The following is a 24,550-nucleotide window of genomic DNA, read 5'->3' on the forward strand; positions in this document are numbered from 1 at the left end:
AAGAGGAATGAGATATGGAAGGTTGAATTTAAAGGTTATTTACGCTTGTTCATACCTGGTAGGCGAGTGACGTTCTTGTCCAGATGCTTCTTGCAGACCGAATTGTGACTGATGTCAAGGTTCGATACGGTGACCCTTGGCTCACTGATCCGAGCAATCCCGCACGACTGGCTGCATGCTTATGCCGCCGTAAACTTCATGTACCGTCGTCGTAGTTCGGTTAGTTGTATGTGTGGTAGAGTAATCCAAGAGTAATGAGAGATTAATGAGAGTTCAATGAGAGCGAGCTCTGGGGCGAGCTTCCTTTTATAATCTTTGGATTCGAAAGGTTATTACACCTTTCGAACACGCTGGATCATGTTAGATCCACGCATTTGCTTTTCAGTCATTGCTTTACGGAAGTTACGAAGTTTGCGCATTCTTGAGATTGCTCGTTGGTCGGACAATTCCAATGAATAAACAAGCGTAAATATTCTCTTGACGAGGTTTTCTCGTATTTGTAATCACCATATCTCTACAATATATATAATAAATAAAATAAACCTTGGGTGTCTTTTCTGCGAATGTATTTATTTTAGTTATACAAATTTGAACGGTACAGAACTGTTCTAGTGAAGTCAGAATATATTTCGTTAATAAATTTAAGAGTACAAGGAAAAAATAATAAACTAAAGTAAAACAAGGAATATGAATAATTATAATAATTCATGTTTTATGAAGAATAAGAACCTGGGACATTGTACTGTGCTAGCCAGTCCGCCAGAACGCCCACCGATTGATTGATTGATTTAGTTTATTTTACTTCGCGTTTTGTGCCTCTTGGCTAATTTGCGAAGATGGGGATGAGTGATGAAATGATGAAATAGATGAATGGACATTCAAAAACAACCAAGCCCGAGCAGGATTCGAACCCGGGACCCTTGACGTCGAGAACGCCCACCGAAAATCCATTTACAAAACACAGGCCAATTTTCATTTACTGTGAATTATTATAGTTTCAACTTAACACCCCCCCCTCCTCCTCGCCCGTCAATGCCCTCAAAACAAGCAGACATTACTAAGGTACACAATACATTTTTTTCCGGTTTCAATTATTGAAATGCCTTACTTCTCTCCTCATTGGAAATTATTTTGCCTGTTCCTAAGAATTAACCTCCACCATTTCCACTAACCATGATATCGACGAATATGTTTTTTTTTTAAATTTCAATAGCAATTTTTAATTTCACAGCAGCTTGGTAAGTAAGTCTCTGGCCATGCTCAAACTTCATGACGCGAATTGCAATTCGCGAGCCGGCCCCTGAGACAGAATGGTTATCACATCGCGCTACGACGCCAGGGGTCCCAGCTTCGAATCCTGGCCTGGGCATGAATGTTTGTGAATGCCCATTCATCAATTTCATCATATCATCCATCACTGATCCCATCTTCGCAAATTAGCCAAAAGTTGCACAGAAAGCAAAATACAAAGCAAATCAATCAATCAAGAAAAATTCGCGAAACTTAAAATTATTGTTTTAAAATTTACCTGTAGGAGTTTATAACAATTATAATTTATTTTCAATATCCATACTCGCTTACATGTGTGCCAAGATAAATATTAGTTTCTACTAGCAATGTCTTCGTCTTCTTTCTCTTTGACTTGTCTACATTAACTGAAGGATTAAGCAACAATTTTAAATGTCGATGTTAAGTGTAAATCTGCTCATTTTGATGATATAGTGTTTTAAATCATAAAAACCTTCGCCATGCAAGGCTTTGGGTGCCCGACAACTATTTGTAATGTTGTTGAGGAAGTTTGCGCCCTTAAGTTTTTGGCGAAATGTATTGGAAATTAGATAGGCTATTAGGCTAAAACATCGAAGATCTTAGGAATTACTATAACAATACATGCAAACAGTTCTTGCATTATAATATCCTGACGAATGCTTACTTTTCCCCAATACAGAAGCTAAACGAAACGAAAAATAAAATCCCTCGAACCTCGGTCGCTATCGGCATTCTGCCATCTGTTAAGTGTTCATTCGGAAGGGCACGTGGTCCGACTCCCAGTTTTCCCCCTTTGCTTTTTTCGGCTTCTTCCGTGGAGCTAGATAGAACAGGGAAGAATACAGCACAGGGAGTTCACTGCGTCAGAGGTATATTGCGGCCATCTTGAAAAATACTGTTTTTAACCACCTGCCGTATTGTTTTTAATGAAACAACGGTATGTTCCATTAACTACATACAAGTATAACTCTTGTATGATATCATCTTCATTTTTATGTACAAAGCAGGCGCGGCTCATGCATAATTTTGCTGGGGGTTCACCAAAATTATGCAAAGTGGACTTATCTAAACCTTTTGAGACACTACACGCTTTGGTTCGTAGAGATAGTACTGGGAAAATTATCAAATTTTGGCCGGTAGATTACTGACAAAGTTAATTGCTTTATGTTCAGATAACAGTGACAGCACCAAGGAGTGTGTGTGTAGGGGGCGATCATTTTAATTTAAGATTTTCGTATGGTATTGTATTTAGGGGTATCTTAGAATTCAGAAAATATTCTCGCCTCAATTTTGCCTCTTCCACTCTTGCCAACTCTCTTCTGGTCCCACCACTGTCAAATAGACTATATTATTGGTTCTCCACTCAACGTATCACCACCCCAAATATATTTCAGTCACCAGCCACGCACTTCAAAACAAACTAACAAGTATGACAAAGCTCTTCAGTTTTTGGACTGGAGGTTGACATTTCCGTGGAATTGCCCTAAGTTTCAATCCTTACTCACTTTCAACCAGAGCACATAGGTTTAGTGATTGTTGAACATAATCAACAATTCCATGCAACACATAGAAAATGTTAAACCTGACCAGTGATAAGAAGTATAAAAACACCCCCAATGTTCTTCAAGGATAGTGGTATATCTGATACTTTATTCTCCTCTTTATAATTCAAAGGATATGAATATTCTATGGGTTGGTAGCGATCAGCAACTTCCTTTCTCCATTGATATATTATGTCTGAATCTCGGAGTCGTGATAGAAAAGGGTTAAATATATGCAAAAGGGGAGAAGCTTTCTCAAAAACAAAGCCGACGTTGAAACTCATCACCGATTCTCTCATCAAGTAAAGGTTCGTGAGTAAATCTTTGTTCAGAAAATTGTCACTACATATACGGCCAGAAGATAATTTTTCTGACACAAACGCTACATCTTGCGATTCACAAAGTGCGTTGAAATATTTCGGACTAGTGATTAATCTGTGTTTAATATCAATCTCCTTCAATTTTGTGTTTCTTGCATCGCGGAATATGACCACCCAGCTCCTCTCCATTGTTATCCACTTCAACCCTGAATCTATGAACTGATCAAAGGTGTCGATTGGATCGTCATATTCAGGGACTGTGAAGAACGAAACTAGATTGCAGTTGTATGCAGTGATGAGCAAAGTGGAGATACTGTATGACCACACTATAAGGTCTCGCGCGACAACTTGAGCTCTGGGGAAAGTGGAAATCCGAGGGGGCCATATGGGTTTTGTCAAGAAAAAGGCAGGCTGGTGGAGCAAAATTCTAATGTTGCCATCTACAGACGTAATCAATTAACTGGTCACTCAGTTTAGCTGTAGATTTGCATAATTCGGAAATAAAGGGGTTCTGCATTGCGAAGCCAGGCAAAAAGTGTGGGAGAAGCCTCGTTTCCCAAGATACTCGCCGATATCCGTTGCGGAGTGGTTAGCACAGCGCGCTACGACACGAGGAGGCCCGGGTTTGAATTCCGGCTTGTAGACGGTAGTGTTTCTGTGCATGTCCCTTCATCAATGTCATCATATCATCACTCATCGTCATCTTCGCGATTAGCCAGAAGTGGCAGAAAATCGAAGTAAAATAAACCAAAGCAATGGATCCAATTTGGATAAAGAGGTTATTAATTCATTGATTGATTTTATTTATTTTACTTCGCTTTCTGCCAGTTCTGGCTAATCGCAAAGATCAGGATGACTGATGATAAGACGAAACTGAAGATGGGACAATCACAAAGAACATCCATGCCCAGGCGGGATTCGAACCCGGGACCTATGACGTCAAAGCGCACTGTGCTAACCACTCCGCCACAAACCGTAAAAAGAGGTTATTAGAAGGCTTGTAAGAAATTCTTACGTTGTGGACAATACTGTACCTACACCTATCAAAGAAGTTGAGAGAAAAAAAAAAAACAATTTTCATTTGGGCTCACATTATGGAAATGTTTACTCCCTCATTAAAGAACTGAAACCAGTAGGAGGTTTTGATGGAGAAACCAGATATTATTGTTCTGCGCGCCGATTTCCTTAGAGAAATTCATGACTGCCCAAACACTGGAAGAACAGTGTACTCTATTTAGACAAGACATACATAAACGAACATCATACGGTGCCAAAACGTGGCAGTGTGACAAAGACGTTGTAAGGCCTTTACCACCAAGTGGAAAAGGAATTAGAGGCTTCTAATGGCAACCATCGACGTAGCACAGTTTCCTGTGGTGTTTCGCAAGTAAAATATTTGGTGCCTTAGTGAAAAAAAATACATCGAGAAGAGACGTGTATACGCATTGATGATGTCAGAGGGATGGACAGATGTTTTAATCCAATAACTTCCATTACGAAAAAGAGAGAGAAGGAAATGGGGGAAAGAGGAGCTCGCGGCATTGCGTACAAAACAAACATGGCCGTAATAGGTTAGAAGGTCGATATACTTTTCTTTTTTTCAATTAAAAGAACGTAGTGTATATACAGCTTTGCTAAGAAATGCTCTTGGTTATCACAGGCATTCTGGTAGCATATATTGAGAATAGCAAGAAATGAGTGAGGTTGCAAACACTGCTTTTGAAGGGCGGAGAACTCATTATGAGGGTTGTCACTGCCTCCGCGGTCAACTCGAATACTTTCTCCTCGAAGCTCAAGTAAGTGTTTGACAAGTGACTGATTGGCATGAGGAATGCTAGAACCGATCATTATTCTAACAGACATTTGCATAGAATAAGTGAATTTTAGGTAAGGATTGCTTTCTAGGGACTACTCTCTAGCCTTGTTAAACCCGAAGGTTCATGGCTGCAGCAACATAGGCCTTCCATCTGTCCCTATCTTGAGCAAGATCTATATACTCTTTCCCATCCCTACCGATTTCCTTTAGGTCCATCTCAACGTTGTCCCTCCATCTTCGTCGGTGTATATATTGCTGAGCAGCAGAAAAGAGGAACAACGAAAATGCTGTTCCAAGGACAAAGACGAACACAGAAACCCAAACGCTAGCTGTCAAAGTCTCGAACATACACCACACCTGGCTCTCCATTTCAGGTTTTGGAGTAAGAAAGTGTATACTAGCTTTCATATAAGCAACACTGATACTGCATTCTTGTATCTCGCTTCTGTTATAAAGAGTCTCGGTATTTGCACTAGGTATTTGCCAGTGAACAGATTATGGATATAAACCTGCAGTGATTGCTTCTGTAGCGAATCAGTGTCCCACGTAAAGTTGTATTTTTTGGAGAACGCTTTCATTAGTCTGTAATCAAAACCGTCCAGAACTCCTTTCTCTTATATCACGTATGGGGTGCATGGGTATAAAATCATTCCAAAAAGTTTCCCCTTAATATTCAACATATCCGCCATCTTGAGTTCTTCACGATCCGTGTACTTGACGTCACTCCAGTCAATAATGGCTTTGGAACTGTCTGCAACGTACATACTTCTTTAAATACCCCAACAAAAGTAAATGGAAACATTCTTTGCCACTCCGAATTTCTCAAAATATCTATATCCTTAACTGATATTTCTTTGAACACACTTTCCTTGTTTCTCGTTGAAGAGATATCTTCGTTGCTTTATGCATGGTGCTAACTCCTTCTGACAGAAAAGAAGTTGAGAAAATAAAAGTTGACCAACCGTGATCCATAGCACTGAGAAACGGATCAACAGTGTGACTGATCTTTGGGAGGAAGATATCAATTTCATACACAAGTGAAAAATCCAAGTGTTCCCTTACAGCATTTATTAGAAAGTTATCATCTCGAATTATCATCACACAAGTATCCTCTTGAAAGTAGTCAAGCATTAACATCGTGAGAAATTCAACTAATTTTCCTTTGTTCTTTGGCATGCTTCTAAATTACGTCACAGCTACTTGAAACACACAGCACATAGCTATGAATGAAATTATCTTCATGCTGAATTTGATCCTTGCACTGCAATCAAAAAATTACATTGCAACAACATTAGTGAGATTTTGTAGCCCAAGTACATTTCACACTTGCATGTGTGAATGAATAAAATCATGTAAAATTATAGATAGCAGCCATTTTGGAAAGCAAATTTGCACGAATGCCAGTCCAATAATTATCCGGATTTTTGCTGTACTTATTTTTGTTGGCCCCACAAAACACAAACAGAACTAATGTATTTGATGCAACAGAAGAGCATCGATTGATGCACTTAAGTGTTATTTTGGCTTTTGTCAAGAATCAGGTTTACAGTTTGGTGCATTTTTGTATATCATTTGTCAAAGTGCATCATGTGATACAAGGGAATACTTCTTTCCATATCAAGCTGTACTTTACTTATATCTTCCTGCATCTTACTCGTTAAACACTTGGTCTGAGCTACAGACTTTAAAAATTTTTTGGTTTAAGCTGATGCATTTACTACTTGCCTGTGTGTACTTTCTGCACGCACGTCAACAGAGTGTGCATTTGTCGTTGCCTTATCGCATATATATCGTTCATCACTAATTTCATTTTCGTGTTGTTGCAGAGTAAACATAAATACGCCACTCCCCGTTTGCACCAAAGAAGAAGAAGAACAGAGAAGTGATCATTTGTTTCATGGTGCACCCAGGAACGAAATCCACCGAAGACTTGTATCACTAATGTGCAGATGACTTGCTACTTCATCGATAGTCACTAGTGAGTTTGTCAGAATCGTGGCACGAACTTGCTCAATGGCGTTGTCACTAGTGGATGTGATTTAATGTTCTGCTCCTCGTTCATGAGTAGGGACATTGAATTTTCGCGACGCGCGAAATCACGAAATCTGAAAAAAAAATGTAATTTTGAACATTCTGCACGTAACAACACCCCCCAATGATGAAATATGCATGAGTTTTATTCGCGAAATAATGCGAAATGTGTGCTTTTCCACGAAATGAACACTTTTTCGCGAAATAACTGTGAAATATCATCAAATTAAGTAGAAAACACGTAAAAACCGGCAATCGAGGTTGTGCGGGCAAACTTTCGATTTGTAATGAAACGTTTGCCTAAAGTTTCCTACCACTTGCAGCTGAAGAACGTTTTTATATCTTCGATCGCATAAGGAAGACGCTGCAAATTGGAATTCCCCATGCACATAATCTCAGTTCGAAAACTTCGCTCCCTGGCAAGCTGCATTCCTTTCTTCCCCCGAATGTCTACTCAACTTTCAGTTTGCACATGGCACAGGGGTTCGGATCCCACTTTAAACCGTAGGTCCAGTCCCGATTAGCCTTACTGTGCATAAAGTGGACTTAAAACACCAACTCAAACCAAACCAATCAACTTTCAGTTTCATTGAACTTGCTAGCTGTAGCAGCGATAAGATTAGTCTGTTCCCGCACATCAAGGAGAACAATGGTGTCATTTGTGTTCAGTCATGAATGAATTTTGTTTATCATCATGTGATTTTCAACATATGTTTGTGTATGTGCAGTAGTGATTATTTTATTTGTTGGACAGCAAGGATATCCTTTAAATACATACAATGAATAAATCACCTGAGATATGCAATTTACAAATGAAGTGATTTTGTGTTGATGTTTTCTTTTTGGTTGGACAGCTAAGTACTTGTGTATGTGTACAATATATAAAAATGAAGTAGTTTATCAATTTATAGCTCTTTTGTATGTTGTTTCCTCTCATAATGAAAGAAGTGCGTGCCAATTTTTTTCCCCACCGCTGGTATATACCGCTGATCTAACATTTTATTTACCGCTCTCCTCAGTTTTTATTTACCATAAATTTGTCTCCCTATTCATGAGTAACACTTATCCGATTGTTTTTTAACTTCTCAAACCATTCAAACAAGCGAGCTATAGAACTTTCCCCGTGTTGTGATGCAAAGCTTCGCTGGATTCCGGTCCTTAGTACACTTTCAGGCAACAATAACAACAAAAAGGATCACTGCTGGCGGTTCTTCTTTGATGCAAAAGGAAAAAGCAGGACGGCATACCTAAAGAAAATTGCAGCAAGAGTGCGGATAATTATTGACTTACCCTTGTAATATACGATATGAAAGAATTTGTAATGAGACGGCAATTTAAAACATTTTATATTCCTCATACGTTCACTTTTTAAAATAATATAACTTGAAGAAGGGAGTAAGTTATGTAAAGGAACATGAACAGTGGATATGACGTGTGTGTGTGTGTGGGGGGGGGGGGTGTTTGTGTGTGTGTGTACAGAATCCACGACATTTCCGACACCGTCATTTGCGACACTAAGGCAAAAACTGTTTTTTTCCCGTCATAAGCGACACTGCTTGGATTTTCCGCTACGATTTCTAATTTGTTTACCAGAATTAGCGACATTTGCGTACGTGCAGTTCTGCACGCAAGTCTTCAAGGCCCGCAGGTGTTCGTCTTAGTGTGTTTCGGTGGTTGCTAAGCAACGGTAAGTATATAAAGCCACCCTCACAACGACCTTCATTCACATGAGCGATATTATCTCCAGGGGAAGCACATTTGACGATATAGTCATTCATAATTTCCAGAGGAAAAGTAAGTACCAAGTTTTAAAGTGTCTAGATTTTAAAATGTGCTGTGAATGTAGCTTTTGTTTAATCCAAGCTTTTGTTTAATGAGAGTTAAATTATGCACCGGTATCCATTATACTAATCCAATAAAATAACACTATTTGTAGGGGTCGCTACGTTAATTATTATCATTGCTGGAAATCGCGTGTAGATTTTGCTACTGCACAAAAAGTTTGAAAACCTCTGTATGAACATTTCTCACCAGTGGCGTAGCGCCTGATTAATTGTAATCAGAACCCGAAATTTATTTTTCTTTCTTCTTTTCAGTGGACACTGTTCAAATAATTGAAACTTCGAAGAAGAAACCATGCGCTCTTCATCATGGGTATCAGTACCGAATGCATCGGCGTTTTAAGAACGGCAACATAACGTGGCTTTGTTTGAAACAGAAGAGCCTGAAATGTAGAGGGAGACTATTGACGACAAGTGAAAATCAATTGCTGAATGAAGGTGATCATACATGCAGGCCTGATGAAGCTGCAGTTGAAGTGAGAGAAAAGGTTTGTGCGATGAAGAAACGGGTGAGAGAAGAAAATACTCCAATAAGTAGAATTTACAGAGAGGAATGTGAAACTCTGTTTGCCAGGGGTTACGAAGTACCCACATACCAATCTATTCAAAGAACACTGCAGCGTGAAAGGAGGGAGAATGGGAAAGCACCGCCAGATCCTTCAACGGCTGAAGAAATAGCACTACCAGACGATATTCTGAAGATGGATGACGGATCAAGTTTCTTACTTGCAGATCGCGCTGAACAGAGGGTACTAATATTCTGCAGTGCTAAGGGAAGACAGACTTTAGCGGAACACACGACGTGTTTCATAGACGGTACTTTCAGGAGCAGCAGTCGACAGTTTTCCCAGTTGTACAGTATGTACACCATACACGTTGACATTGGAAGCTCCGCCGAGGAAACTAACATTATCCCTTTAGTCTATGCTCTCTTACCCAAAAAGGATCAGACTACATATGAAAAATTTTTCAGGTTGGTAAAGGCGAATGTAGATGGATGGAACCCGAAATTTATAAAAATGGATTTCGAAGCAGCAGCAATAGCGTCTTTGAAGAAAGTATTTCCCGAGGCTCAGATCAGTGGTTGTAATTATCATTTTAACCAATGTTTGTGGCGAAAGGTGCAGGAGTTGGGACTGACAAACGATTACAAAACAGATCCAGACGTACGGCTGTGTATAAGAATGTGTTCAGCTATGGCTTACCTCCCTGTGGCTGACGTCGATGATGGATGGCTGTGTGTGATGGAAGATGCGCCAAACCACGACATATTGAGAACATTTTTGGATTATTTCGTTGAACAGTGGATGAACAACTCTGTTTTCGACATTTCCATGTGGAACTGCTCCCAACAGCGGCACAGGACTAACAATGCAGTCGAGAGATGGAACCATACAGTTAATGTATTGACGGAAAAGTCAAGTCCTAACGTGTACCAATTAGTGAAGACTTTAAGATTAGAAGCTGTGTACAACGACTACTTATGTGAGAGGAGGGCCTTGAATCTTAAAGGGAAACGTAGACGACGTCAGTACATTACCTTAGATGAGAGAATACAAAGAGCGTTTGCCGACTATGAAATGCATAGAGATCTTAAGCGCTTTTTGAGGAGAATGGCGTACGTTCAGAAATTAGAATGAAAATAGTAAGATGTTGGTTTAACTACAAGAGAAACGACGCATTCTACATTTCTACATTGACAAGGGATTGCAGTCTGCTCCTATACTGACAAGGGATCGAAAAAATCCGTCATTGACAAAATATAAATACATCCAGCTTTTAAACACGCCAGCTTCCATGATGCCAGTGTGTAGGAAAACTAATAAAGGTTTTCAAAAACACACCAGCTTCCATTATGCTGCCAGTTCTAAGCCTGGATAAAGTGTGAAGGGAAGCTATTTACACTTTGTGTCGCAGAGGGTGTCGTTGTGAGGGTGGCTTTATATACTTACCGTTGCTTAGCAACCACCGAAACACACTAAGACGAACACCTGCGGACCTTGAAGACTTGCATGCAGAACTGCACGTACGCAAATGTCGCTAATTCTGGTAAACAAATTAGAAATCGTAGCGGAAAATCCGAGCAGTGCCGCTTATGACGGGAAAAAACCAGTTTTTGCCTTAGTGTCGCAAATGACGGTGTCGGAAATGTCGGAACTCCGTGTGTATATACACAGCGCTGTACATGCTAGTTCGTCCTACCCTGAGGGAATTAAGAGTACTTTCGGAGTGATTGTGGGCTCTAAGTGGTGACCTTTTGCAGAGACACCCAAATCCCAAATGTCAACCACCCTTTCTCGTAGTACACACAGGACGTAGTTTTGCAGACTAACGAGGCTCTGGCGTCTTGACCCATGGCCAGTAAAATCCTGTATGGGACTTGTGTTGTGTGCTGTACACATGTGTTTGTTCCTTGTCCATTTCATCTTATCGCCCATCATTCATCCTCACCTTCCAATTAGCCAAAAGTGGCAGAAACGCGCAGAAAAATTAAATCAAATCAATCAGACTTTCTGACTGAAAAAAACAGATCACTGAAATGTCCAACTGGTAAAGATCAATTACTGAAATAGCATCAGAAGTTGGGAAATTCTTAATTCCTTCCCCTGGGACATGTACAAAGATAACAGTTACAGTTACAAATAATTATTATTAAACGTAGCACTTACAGTTAGAATGCCTTAAGAAGTAACAGTTACTTCTAGTCACTGGAAACATCTACAGTATGTAAATTACTTGGAACTCAGAGGCGTGGGGTGCATGTAACCGGTGTTACCGCAGGTAACAGCAAAATGTAAAGAAATTAAAAAGTTGTTTTTTTCTCAATAAAATAACAACATTGTTAAATAAGTTAACCGATAGCGTTGCAGTTGAGTTTATATTGCAGAGGACATTTTTTCCTGCAGCCGACAAAAGCGAAGAGACAGGCCGTTCCGCTACTCTCAAGAGGCAACAGGAGGAAAGGGCGCCAATGCAAGGGAACGGCGGGGAAAGACTTGAGGAGGCAAGTGTGCCTGTTTAGGGGCCCTGTTGCCGTTGCGGCCTACCGGATCAGCAAGTGTTGTCACATTGGATTTCCAGAAAAGAGCTAAATCTCGCCTAAAACGGGGATACTATTTCTCTGAAGCAACAAGAGCTAGACTGCAAAGCCAAAGCTGGATTTAACTACAACTGAAACCGTTTACGTATAGACGAAAAGATAAGTACTTGATGCGATTCGTGATTTGAACAAACCTTGCTCCAAAACACTACGTTGGCAACAGTAGTACGTACATCTGGACTTCCCTCCCTCCGCTGGAGGAGGGGAATTCTGTCGTCTGCTCACCGCAGAAACGTCAAACTCACCCGATAAATGTGTGGTTCTTCTTCCCCTTTCCACCTGTTTGCAAAGAAACAGAGATGGTTGACAAGGCTCGACTACTATTCATTGGATTTTTGCGGTAACCCTCTCATGAGTGGTAGTTCTTTCTAGGAGTGATTGTGGCTAAACAAATCATTGAGCGGATTGAAAAAAAAAGTAGAGTGGAGATGATAACGTCTGATGGCCGGTAACACGCCACTGTTGAAACTATATGCCGCCGATCCCGAACGAATTCTTGGTGGATCACGTGTTAACTCCTAAGTTGGAGTACCTTCCCTTTATTAGTACAATTCATTGATTGATTGTAATATAATTAAGCCTTGTTTCCATATTAAAAACACTAAGTTGCTGACCAAGGCAGTTTATTAAGATAAAAACACTTAACAGGTAACGTTTCAACCCTGTATCAGGGTCTTCCTCAGACGAAGAACTAAACTAAAAATCGCTTCATGTAAGTTTGTTGTAATCAGTATAAAGATATATTTTTAAAAAGTCGGCAGGGCGTCTAACTGCCACGAGGGAGATCCGGGTTCGAATCCCGAGGGATTTCAGATGAGGAACTTTTCCAGTACTGTCCAGCACTGCTGCACTGGGATTCATCAAGGTTTTATAAATGGATACGTTCCAGGGGTCCCGGGTTCGAATTCCGGTCTGGGCATGGATGTTTGTGAGTGCCCATTCATAAATTTCATCATGTCATCACTCATCCCCATCTTCGTATATTAGCCAAAAATGGCACAAAAAGCGAAGTAAAATGAAGCAAGTCAATCAATAATATTCATGCCATATGGAAGTTAGGATTTTCTGCTATGTAAAAATTATGACAAAATATTTCAATTTAATTCAACATACAAGATGCCATTAGAGTTTGAGTTGAATTTTTGTTTTAAGTCCACTTTATGCACAGAAAGGCTAGTTGGGACTTGACCTATAGTTTAAAGTAGGATCACTGCGTATCGAATCCGGGATCCTTCGATTACACGGCGAATGTGAGGCCCAAAACGACATTTGAAACGTATGACTCATTTGCTTCTCGTTATCTGTATCAATTGTGTACGAACACTAAGCATTATATTTTGTTAATACAAGTGTGTGTTGCTACTTAAACGAAGTTGCATCTGAATGTGAGCTGTATGTTTTTTAAATAACATAATATTTCTTAAGGAAACTTTGGAAGCGAGAGTTATTTCAGTTGCACTGTTAGTTTCCCATACAGCATACAAATACCCAGATAATATATAATGGATATCTTCTGGATATTAGTGCCGAAATTCTTTATATGCAGAGAATATCCTGGAATGTCTAGTAGATATTGATTGGACGTCTCCTGGATATCCATATGTCCGTTCAGGAGATAAATCCTTTGGCATCCCGAATTACATGTTTTTTTATATTCTGTGGATAATTTTTTATATATTTTGGATATTCTGAGAAACATTTTTGGACATGTTTTAGACATTATGTGAACTATTTTTTGGACATGTTTTGAACATTCTGTGATTCATTTTTGGACATGTTTTGGACATTCTATGGATGACTTTTGGACATGTTTCGGATATCAGTGCGACTTGGATCACATGATCGGGACGGATGTTTTTTTTTTTCATTATGTGCAAAGATATATACTGGACTAAAATTGGACCAAATCTCTACATTATGCAGATACTTTTCACACGTAGCCTACTTTGGATACGAAAAGAACATTCCTGGACTAGATTTACGCATATCAAAAACCTCGTGCACACATGCGGAAATAACAAATACTCCTTTTACTCTCTCTCACAAGCACACGCACGCACGGACGTACACAAATTCACACACACACACGTCTACACATCCGAAAAATGTCTTGTATCCATGATAAGCAAAGTTTGTATGACGAGAGATCCTATGGATATTCATGACGGGATTCTCTGGATATCCACAATATCTATGAATGTGTTTGGTGTTTTAAGTCCTCTTTATGCACAGCAAGGCTAATCGGGACTGGACCTACAGTTTAAAGTAAGATCCGAACCACTGTGCCATGTACCTCCACCTGGTATCGAACCCGGGACCCGTTGATTGCAAGGCCTCGGAGAGGCCCCCATGGATCTGATGTGGACACATGTGGATATCATATGTATATCCCTGGGAGATGTGTACTACATGGGTTGTCCGTTTCTAGAATCGGACTTAAAACTATACAACGGTAGTTCTTGCCGAATGGTACACCCAACGGTGAAAGAAACAGTAGGCGGATTGTCCACCCGCATTTTCATTCGGTCTGAATTACACAATGTGTTGACAATGAATTTAAATAAAGACCTCAATAAGCAGAGAACAATGCCTGCTTCGAACCAACATAGTTTCATTCCTTAAAACAACACAGGATGTAGAATAAAAAAGTAATGAAAATAGCGGTGGACAATTTGCTTACCAGTATCTTTGCCGTTGACTGTACACAAGATGACATTTGAGAGATAATACAAAGGGTAGATCAGTGAAGACATCAATTGGGAGCAGTTGACGTACGCCCCGTGGTCGACTAATTCGTTCCCCTCTCCTCCTCTAGCGACCAAGAAATACTTAATGATTGTTATCTTTAGCACAATTATGCATTTTTGTATTTTATTTAAGTGTAACTACTCCAAGAAATATCACCCCCTTCCTTCTTGCCTCGCCACTCATTTTTTTCTTGAACCTTCGTTGTTACATAATGGATTCAAAGTCCTATTGCATGCAAGAATAGAAAAACATGACTTGAAAATTATTTATCCGTTGAATTAAAATATTTACAATTGTAGTGTATAATTGGTCGAATAGCTAATTCAGAAGTCAGTATCACGCTTAAGTAGACAATCTAGTTATCTAGGCAACTAGAATTATAAAGTGGTGATTTCTTTCCTTCAACAATTATTTGTTCAATAGTTTGAATATTGTTAACGATAATTAATTCTTTTATTGTAGTTCTAATACACTATGTAGAGATCATTAACTACCACTTATAGGGTTAGGTTGTGTTTGATACAGGTATAATAGAGAAATTATATGAGCAATATCACAAAAATAAATGTAAATATTCACATATATGAACTTAGATTTGTATTTCGTAAGACCTTAAGAAAATTATTTATCACAGATTTTTGCTGGGTTCATATTATGAACGTTACATTATCTATATCTGTTTTACATATATTTATTTTATTGTGTGTAATATTCAGCTGTTTCTTACAAACATTGTCTTTAATCAGTCACTGTAACATAATGTGATTGGTACCTTGTATTACGGTTTACTGTCTGACAACCGTGGAGTAATAATATAAATAAATACATGTCCATAAAGTATGATTACCATCCTCTTAATTTTCTCTCTGGATACGACCTTACCTTCTTATGGCATTTTCATCCTACAAATTTTGAAAAATGAAACAAACAAAACTCATTAAAATGATATACGCAGATTATATTTAAAGGTTCGTAGTTTGAATGTATGATTTCATGAAAACGTTTAGCATAATAAAGAATACTTCATTTATGTCCTGGCGTCTAAAGAATTTATTTAAAAACATACTATTACTGCTACTTTGTGAAAAGAAAATTGGACCAGTGTATTACTAGAATATACCTCTTCAAGTGTAAATTTCTCCGTCACGTATTCTTCCTATTTGTCTTGAAGAGAAAGCTTTGAATGGCACCATCTGTGCATGGTGTCTAGGCTTCAACCCTCCCCCCTATAACGGTACTTGACCACGTACCATTATAAATTATGATGATAATAGCTTAAACACTCTTATTTGGACAAATATTTATATTTCGGAAAAAGTGAAATCTAAATTTTAAACTTTCAAAAATAATAAAAATGAGAGTACACTTCTGAAATTGAAGTGTTTTAGGATAGTCTAGATGGGCGATGTTATTTCAGTTGCAATTACTCACCATCGTACTTACGTTAGGATTGCTATAAACATAAGAACATCAATACGTTGTGATTTACTAGCTTTCTTGTACTTATTTGGTTACGCACACATATTTCATATGATTTGAAATCATATTCGAGCAAAATTAAGTTGTTTTAAAGTAAAAATTGTATAAAAATTTACGATTAGATGTTAGTAGCGCCGTGCGCAGTAATCCTGCTTATGCAAAGTTGATAAATATTGCCAATTCTTTGTGTGGGAAAAATCTATGTCCCACGGGAAAAAATTATGTTCTTCGAAAAAAAACCTTTATCCCACCTAAGTTAAAAAAGGCTTTCTCTAACATCCAATAACTCAAAATAAATAATAACAAACAATTCAGTAACTAATAATTTGATTTATTGTGCAAACACTATGTAACAATAATATTCATGTAAGAATAATGTTCAAAATTACATTTTTCACATATAAATTGTTCACAAGTTTATATTTTGTGAGTATAGTGAAAAGAATATGGAGTGGTATACACTGATGATCCTTGGGATGGTAGGACCAGCAATGGCAGGTCGTTAATTTGATAAAGACTGAAATCGGTCTGAATCTTGTTTTAAATAAGATCTAATTTGACGAAACATGTTGTCACGTTAATATGAAAATGTGTAGCATTAAATTGTAATAACAAAAATTCCGCATTGTTAAGTCGGAAAAGTAAAAATATGAAAATTTCGTGACACAAAGAGGATCTGAACTTGGCGTCCATTTTAGATTCAGCATGAAACATCAAGATAAGTATAAAGTGATGGATTAACATAGTTAAATAAATTTAATACACAATTAAAAGTTTCAATTATCATAATTGCACATTACTAGTGAACTTTGAAAGTTTTATCCTCGTGGAAAGAAAGAAATGTGGTATTTACGATGTGAAACATAAGAATGCACCAAATCTTCTGAGAAAATTTGTAATGCAGTATTTAAGATAAAATCTTGTAATCTTTCAATATGATTTTGCTGATGCGATGACATATCTTCATCTGTTGAGATACAAATGTATAAGTTAGACACTTAATGTATACTGTTCTTAATACAAATTTGATTTGAGTTCATTGCTTTTAGAATATTGTTACAAAAATAGTTTTCTAAGGTTTCTTAAAGAATACCATACTGTTGAAAAGACGAATATATTCAGGTTATAATATGATTCGACTGAATAGTGAAACTTGAGCAAAAGTCTATCCATAAAAATATTTACACCTAAGTACACCATCAATAATAAGTAGACATAGTGCAACAATTTTAAGTTATCAAGATATTCTTCCTGTGCAGCTATTTTAAGATGTGATTTACATTCTGATGGTAGTGAAATTGTCTTCTACTGCTTTATCAGAGGTTATATCTGGCACGATCTAATATAAGTTCAATTCTGATGTTGCTTTATTAGTAAGGGTCGTCGTGTTAATTAGATTATATCGACTCCTGATCATCTACCGATGATAAGTGCCAAGAACGCGTCCTACCGTGTTAATTAGAAATATGAGACTGAATATGTCTCAACAAGACGTAATACCCCCCCCCCCAAATCTTCTCCTCGGTACGGGGCTGACTCTTTGTTAGGTTACATGAAAATGAAAGATCACAGCTACATCACAATGGAAACCCAAGGCAGAATGAAGTCAGCGAATTTCCTCAACAAGAACGTCGATGTTTTTTCATCTTGTGTGAATATTCTACAACAAATACCACCAAGGATATAGAGAAACCCAGAAGAAGTAAAATAAATTCTCCGTAAACGTCGTCCATAATAAGAGCTCTTGGAGATTCGTCGACATCTTGTTTGTACTTCAATGGTAGTAAATATTCCTTCGGCTGAACATTTTCAGACACATCCTTCTCCCAGAACATAACTAGTCCCGAATCCCTCAGGCGTGCGAGAAACTTGTTGAATATGTCCAAGAGAGGAAACCCCTTTTCACACATTAAGCCAATGTTATAGTGCAGCATGTTTTCTTTCATAAGGTACATGTATTGAAGAACATCGTTGCGAAGAAAGTGCACAGTACATAAGCGTCCACTTGCTGTTAATTCTGCCACCAATGCAACTTTCCCAGTTTTGGCTAGCCTATTGAATTCCTCGACGTTGCTCACAGCCAAGAACCTTTCAGCAACAGCTCTTGTAGTTAAGCTGGTAGAGTCCTCAAAAATGTGAATGAATGTGTTATGTGCTGATGTCCACTTCAACACGGATTCTAGAAACATTTCCACACAATCAATTGGGGTGTCATAAAGGGGTAGAGTAAGAAACGATACAAGATTACAATTGTAAGCAGTAATCAGTAGCATTGATGTCATTGACAACCATACCAACAAATGCTTCATAAAGTTGTGAGTCACTCTAGGTACTGACATTCCACTTATCACTTGAATAACACTGAAAAGAGAATAACTATATTGCAGATAGGGGTTAAAATTTTCGACAGGGCAGATTCGATTATGAAGAAAAGAAAACCATTTGAATAGAAGAGACATAATGAATGCAAATCCCAACGTCGCTAACCATACAGGTAATTCTAGTGGAGAAAATATAGCCCATATGTTCTCTATGCGTTTAGGTTTTGGCGTAAGAAAACTTACAGCTGCATGTGTGTATGCTAAACTGAAATCTACATACTTACTCCTATACTCGGTAATGAATGCTCCGCATAAAGTTATCTTCATTCGTCCTAAATTCAGATTTTCCAGTACAATTGGTACAGGTAAACTGGTTCCATTCCGATACGTGTCGACTTCCGTGTTTCCTAGTCTAATGTCTAAAGTTATGTTATGCTTCCTCGAAAATTCTTCTAATATTTTGTATTCCAGTCCTTCATAATCATTACCTTCTATATTTACATACGGCATGTAGTGGTAGAGTATAATAGTGAGATATTTACCACCGAAATCCAGCAACTTGTTTTCTTGCAAGGCATTGCTTCCTATAAATCTACCATTCTCCCACAGAGAAACAACTTCCAATGTCCCTGCTCTGAAATTATGTTCTACAGAATGAGACAGAACTATGTGTGTAGAGGAGGTATTTAGTGAACTGCACATATTTAATGGGCTAATGAAGTAAGTATATGGAAATAATTCCAACCACTTGACATTTGAATAATCACTAGAGCAATCACATTCCTTTCTCAATAGAACAAAAAGTTTCCTTATTCTTCTCACAATTGACAATTTCGTGGCCTCAAACAAACACAAAAATGTTTGTGAGAGGTTTGTGGATGAAATTATAAATGTAGAGCACCCGTTGTCCATAGCCTGCAGAAATGCATTTTTCATGTCACGTAATTCATTTGATTTGCTTTCTTCAATGTCAAAACTCGATACATCGAGATCAACAGGAGCTTTCAGTAAGTAGTTATAGTCTTGAGTAATGACAAAACAGCGTTTCTCTTGATAAATGTTAGTTACTATATCTTTCAAGAGACAATTCAAATCTTCGTCATCAGTGTACTTCATGTAATCTAGTAATGGAGCCTCAATTTGAATTATAAATGATAGCATTAACACCAGCGCTTTCTCCATATCCATTTAATGGAATATCTGGAATGAAGAACGAGAGAAATTATGAAAAATGTGTCATGTGCAAATAATTTGAATAACGTTAGTATTGGATATCCAGTACAAAGAAACTTATACCAGAAACCTAGGCGTCCGTTAAAAAAATCCGCTACATGTAAGTTTGTTATAATTACTATAAAGATATATTTTCAAAAAAGTCGGTAGGACGTCTAACTGCCACGAGGGAGACCCGGGTTCGAATCCGGAGGGGATTTCAGGTTAGGAATTTTTCCAGCACTGTCCAGCGCTACTGCACTGGGATTCATCAAGGTCTTATAAATGGATACTTGAGGGGCAATTCTATGTGTTATAGGCAGCTGCATCGTGCTGCTGATCACACCACCTCCACAAATGGCTTAGATGGAAAATGTATAAGACCTCACCTCCACATCCCCTCGTATGACTTTCAATGTGCAGGGGATAGCTTTGTTTTTGATAAAGACAGAATTGTTTTTGTATGCTTTTACATTAGTGTATAGTATATCATTGTTATAGCACTAAAAAAAACATAGTTCCCAATTTCATAATTTTATGCAAATATGTATGTGCGTTGTAAACATATTTTAATCTTTAATGTACATACGTGCACCAATGCTGCTCAGGGGTATTTTCGGTGTCTAAAGTCATCAATGAATCAAAATATACCTCTCAATCTCAGTAAATCTCTGAGTGATAACAGCCGACTTCACTCTACACCAACTTATTTTTATCATTTTGCCTGCATCTTTTATCTAGATGATGAAGCATAATAACTTGTAAAATAATGAACAATGTGATTACTCTATTAACAACAGAATCACAAAAACCGGACAGCAATTTCTGTTGTTGTACGATTCTGGCCAAGAGAAGACTAATAAGATTCTTCTATTTGGAACTAACACCAGCCTGGAACTTACCAAGAATTCATCAAGACGGTTTGCGGATGGGACATTTAAGGTTGCACCTACATTATTTTATCAGCTGTAGCTATACAATCTACGTGCAGATAGAGAGCTCGGTACTACCAGCGTTGTACGTATTGATGGCAAACAAACAGCAACAAACATACGTAGAATTACTGGAAAAGGTAATTATTTCTTTTGTTATGGTTTGTTGTCAAGACTGCAATTGTATATTGTTTTATGCATACGTGCATTTGCTTATTATTTATTTCTTTGTTTATTTATTTTTATATTATTTATTTATTCTATAGTATTACATTTATTATTTATTTATTTATTTATCTATCAATCTTTTTCAGGTCACTGACTTGGTTCCAAATACAAAACCACATCACGTAATGCTCGATATGGAAGTGGCAGCATCAAACGCATTTTGCCATGTCTTCCAAGGAATACAAGTGAAGTTTTGTTTTTTCCACTAGGTACAATGTATATATCGCCGAGTGCAGTCGGAAGGGTTGCAGATGAGATATGCAAAGGACGCAGCATTCTCACTTCAGTGCCGTATGATACCAGCTTTGGCATTGGTACCAGAAATGGATGTAGCTCAAGCTTTTGTAGAACTTTGCAGCTTAGTATCAGATGATCTACAGCCAGTTCCGGATTACTTCGAACACAACTACGTAGGACGTCCGCAGCGAAGAGGTGGAAGGCGTCAGCCGAAGTTCTCTGTCGGACTTTGGAATCACTACGAAGCTGTTCTAAATGGAGAAAATGAAGAACAAACAATGCTGTGGAGGGCTGGTATCGAGGAGTCCAGTCGCATGTTTCCGCCGACCATTCCACGATTTGGCGGTTCCTGGAAGTCCTCCGTTGAGAAGCAGCTCTGAACGAAACTCGCTATGGACACATAATCAGTGGAATCGTCGAGTGGCCAAGAAAGAAATACAAAGACTGTTGTGTTCGACTTGAAACATTGGTTGCTGCATGTGATAGGACAGACATCGTTCGCTACCTGCGAGGTCTTGCTCGTAACTTTTCCATGTAAAATTGCTTGTATAAAGGGACACAATAAAGATAGGTCAATTCAAAATAACATTATTTTCTTTGTGTGTACCAGTTATATGTTGCACCAAAAAGTCCTGGCACTAAAATATCCTAGCACCAAAATGTCCGGCACCAATTTGTTCTCCATTAATCAGTTTTACCACAACCTGTCTAGCATCAATACCAAGTATGAAAATACACTGAAACGAACATAATATTTATAACGATACAAATGATACCTACGCAATACTTAGGCGATGTTTCAAAGGATTGTGGAACCCACGATGTTTCTACCTAAATGAATATGTAAGGCATGACGACCTTCGATTGTTGATAAAATATTAATATGCTTTTCGTTTGAATGTCGCGTGTTCGAAGAAGGACAAATATCATTCATACATATATTATATGATACCCAAACTGCGCAAGGTACGAGAAACTAGTAATTATTGATGTATTCTGAATAGAGAGTCATGCAAGGCTAACAGTAATACCATATCAGGTTTGGGTCCTCCTTTCCGATGCTTGGACCGAAACATGGTAAATTTTTAATGCTATATCACTTACGGGATCTGACAAAATGGGTGGGAGAGGGAGAACAATGAAGTTTAAAATACGCTTCAGTATACCATACGAATATGCATATTTGGGCTAAAAGAGGATTCATTTGTTTACATTCTCTTTACTGGTTGGGAGGGGGGTAATAGGGTGGACTTGTCGACTGAGAGTGGGTGGAGGCGGTAAGAGGGTTGACTTATCGACTGAGAGTAATATATCAAATCAAGCTAGAATTTTACGAGAAATGCAGTGGTGAAGGTCATTTCGACGTATCTTTAACTAGTAAAACGTTATGAATGAATTATTGTACCAATTTGGTTATTTTCGAGGTGTATGAAAAAATATTATACTAATGGCTCTAACACGTCTAGGGAGAGAAGTTCGCATGCCATTACACATGATTTAAATCATGCATATTCCCGAAGGGTTGAATTTTGTGACTGGTTGTTTCCAAGTGTGATGCTTCCACTGGAATGTAAATTCCTTCGCAGTGACGAGGCTAATTTTTATGTTCATAAGGAAGTTAATAAGCCGAATATTCTATGCTTTTTATCTGATAACCAATTTTGGAGAGATCACAGTCAGGGGCGGTGCCAGAAAATTTTGACCGAGTGGGCAGGAGCCAAATGTTGATAAATTAGGGTGGGCAGATAAAAAAAAAAATGATTTTCACAAACAAGTATTCTCTCGCCCTCTCCTGTATTCCTTTGTATTTGTTTCGCCTTTTCTCTATGCTGTTGTATGTCTTATTTACCTTTTTCCGCCATTTACCTCTGCTTGTATTACCCCTCCCACTCTGGCTTTCACACACATACATGTGCGCGCACGAGTAATCCGTTCGCCAAATCTTCTGATTAAATTTCCTTCTTTCCACTCCAATCTAGGAAAGAGTAGGAAGTGACTCCATGCCGTCACCTGTTGTAAAGCCGCTTGTCTATCTTTCCTATCTTCCCTGTGTCAATCTTGATATAACCTACCTTATTTCTCTCATTTCAATGTTCCTTCCCTTCATTGTGTCTCCCTGTCCATCACGGCCGGATGAAGGTGGGTGCTATTGATGCTGCAGCATGAGGCCCATTCCTGAAATAGGCCCAGATGAAAACAGACGAGAATTTTCCGAAAGCTGAACAGTTTTCTTTTGCGATATTAACCTGAAAATAAATCTTAGAATGAAATTTGGAGCCCCAATTTCGGACGCCTAGACGCAACGTTACTTATTATACAGTTACTATTATTCTTTGCGCTGTCACGTAACTATAACGTCGTTGTGTTTATTGTTCACCGAAGATTTCAAGCATCAGGCCAAAGTTCGTCTTAATCCGGCCCTGCTGCCCATGCCTTTCAACTGATCACTGTGTACTTCGCTTTGTACAGTGGATATTTTGTGTTATCCCTTTCAATTAAGAAGGAAATTATTATAGACTATATTTAATTAGCTGAACGAAGCAGATTACATTAATTGATTTGATTGATTTGTTTTATTTGACGGTTTACTATCACTTTTGGCTAATCGCGAAGATGAGAATGAATTGTGATAAAATGAAATAGACAGTCACAAACACACATGGACAATACAGGCGCCAAAGTCTCGTTTGTCTGCAAATTACAGTCCAGAGTGTAACGTGGAAGAAAGGTTGACATTTAGGTGGACGATTAGAGTACATTGCTTAATTCATGCGAAAATTATGAAAAATATGGAACAAATTCTTTACAAATGCAAGAGTCACCGAAGGCTACAAGAAGTATTTGAATGTGTGAAACTATAAATATAACTATAACTTCGTCCCTTGGAGAGAAATAGCTAAGGCCTACTGCTTCATGGAGTGAACCTAGCAGCAAAACTATTTGAAATGTAATTTTAGCGTTTTAGATTCGAAATTATGCCAAAATTCGACATTTACAGTTGCGCAAATTTCAACTGTCAGGGACGCCGAAACAGTTTTACAGTTTTTCAAAGGTAAACTCAAGAGTTTATTCTTAGGTCCCTACTATTGATGTTTGAAAACTTGCTCGCCACCCCCCTTCCCCCCCCCACACACACCCCACCGCGCAAACGGAAGGAAATATGTATTTACGCTTTGCTTAGCATTGGGCCTCCCCAAATATCAGAAGAAATGCTACTATGCTGCTACTGACGTACTTTAGAAAACGAAATAACTTGTTTTTCTTGCGATGCAATGTTATATGCCCCATACATTAAACATTCAAGGATGATGACAGAAAGTATGATACACCCCAACAATAGTGAAGAAATACATTTTGGTTTTTGACCATAATGCAAGTGAATGATAATGAATGTACAAGTTTAATAATATTATGAGTTTTTAACTGAAAATATCACTACTTCTTCGTTGAGACTTAATTAATTATGCTTTTACTT

The 24,550-nt window shown here is 38.2% G+C and overlaps 1 protein-coding gene across 1 annotated transcript; it reads right to left on the minus strand.

Annotated features, from left to right (window-relative positions):
* Positions 1 to 2,845: 2,845 nt before the first annotated feature.
* Positions 2,846 to 6,122, minus strand: LOC146003417 (uncharacterized). The gene is made up of 2 exons (XM_083141700.1): positions 5,909 to 6,122; positions 2,846 to 3,387 (listed from the first exon to the last, which is right to left on the minus strand). The coding sequence occupies exons 1-2, from the start codon at positions 6,120 to 6,122 to the stop codon at positions 2,846 to 2,848; spliced, it is 756 nt and encodes a 251-aa protein (XP_082997826.1).
* Between the last annotated feature and the right edge of the window lie 18,428 nt (positions 6,123 to 24,550).

Source organism: Lepisma saccharinum, chromosome 20 (assembly GCF_977018435.1).
Source record: "Lepisma saccharinum chromosome 20, izLepSacc3.1, whole genome shotgun sequence".
Classification (NCBI taxonomy): domain Eukaryota; kingdom Metazoa; phylum Arthropoda; class Insecta; order Zygentoma; family Lepismatidae; genus Lepisma; species Lepisma saccharinum.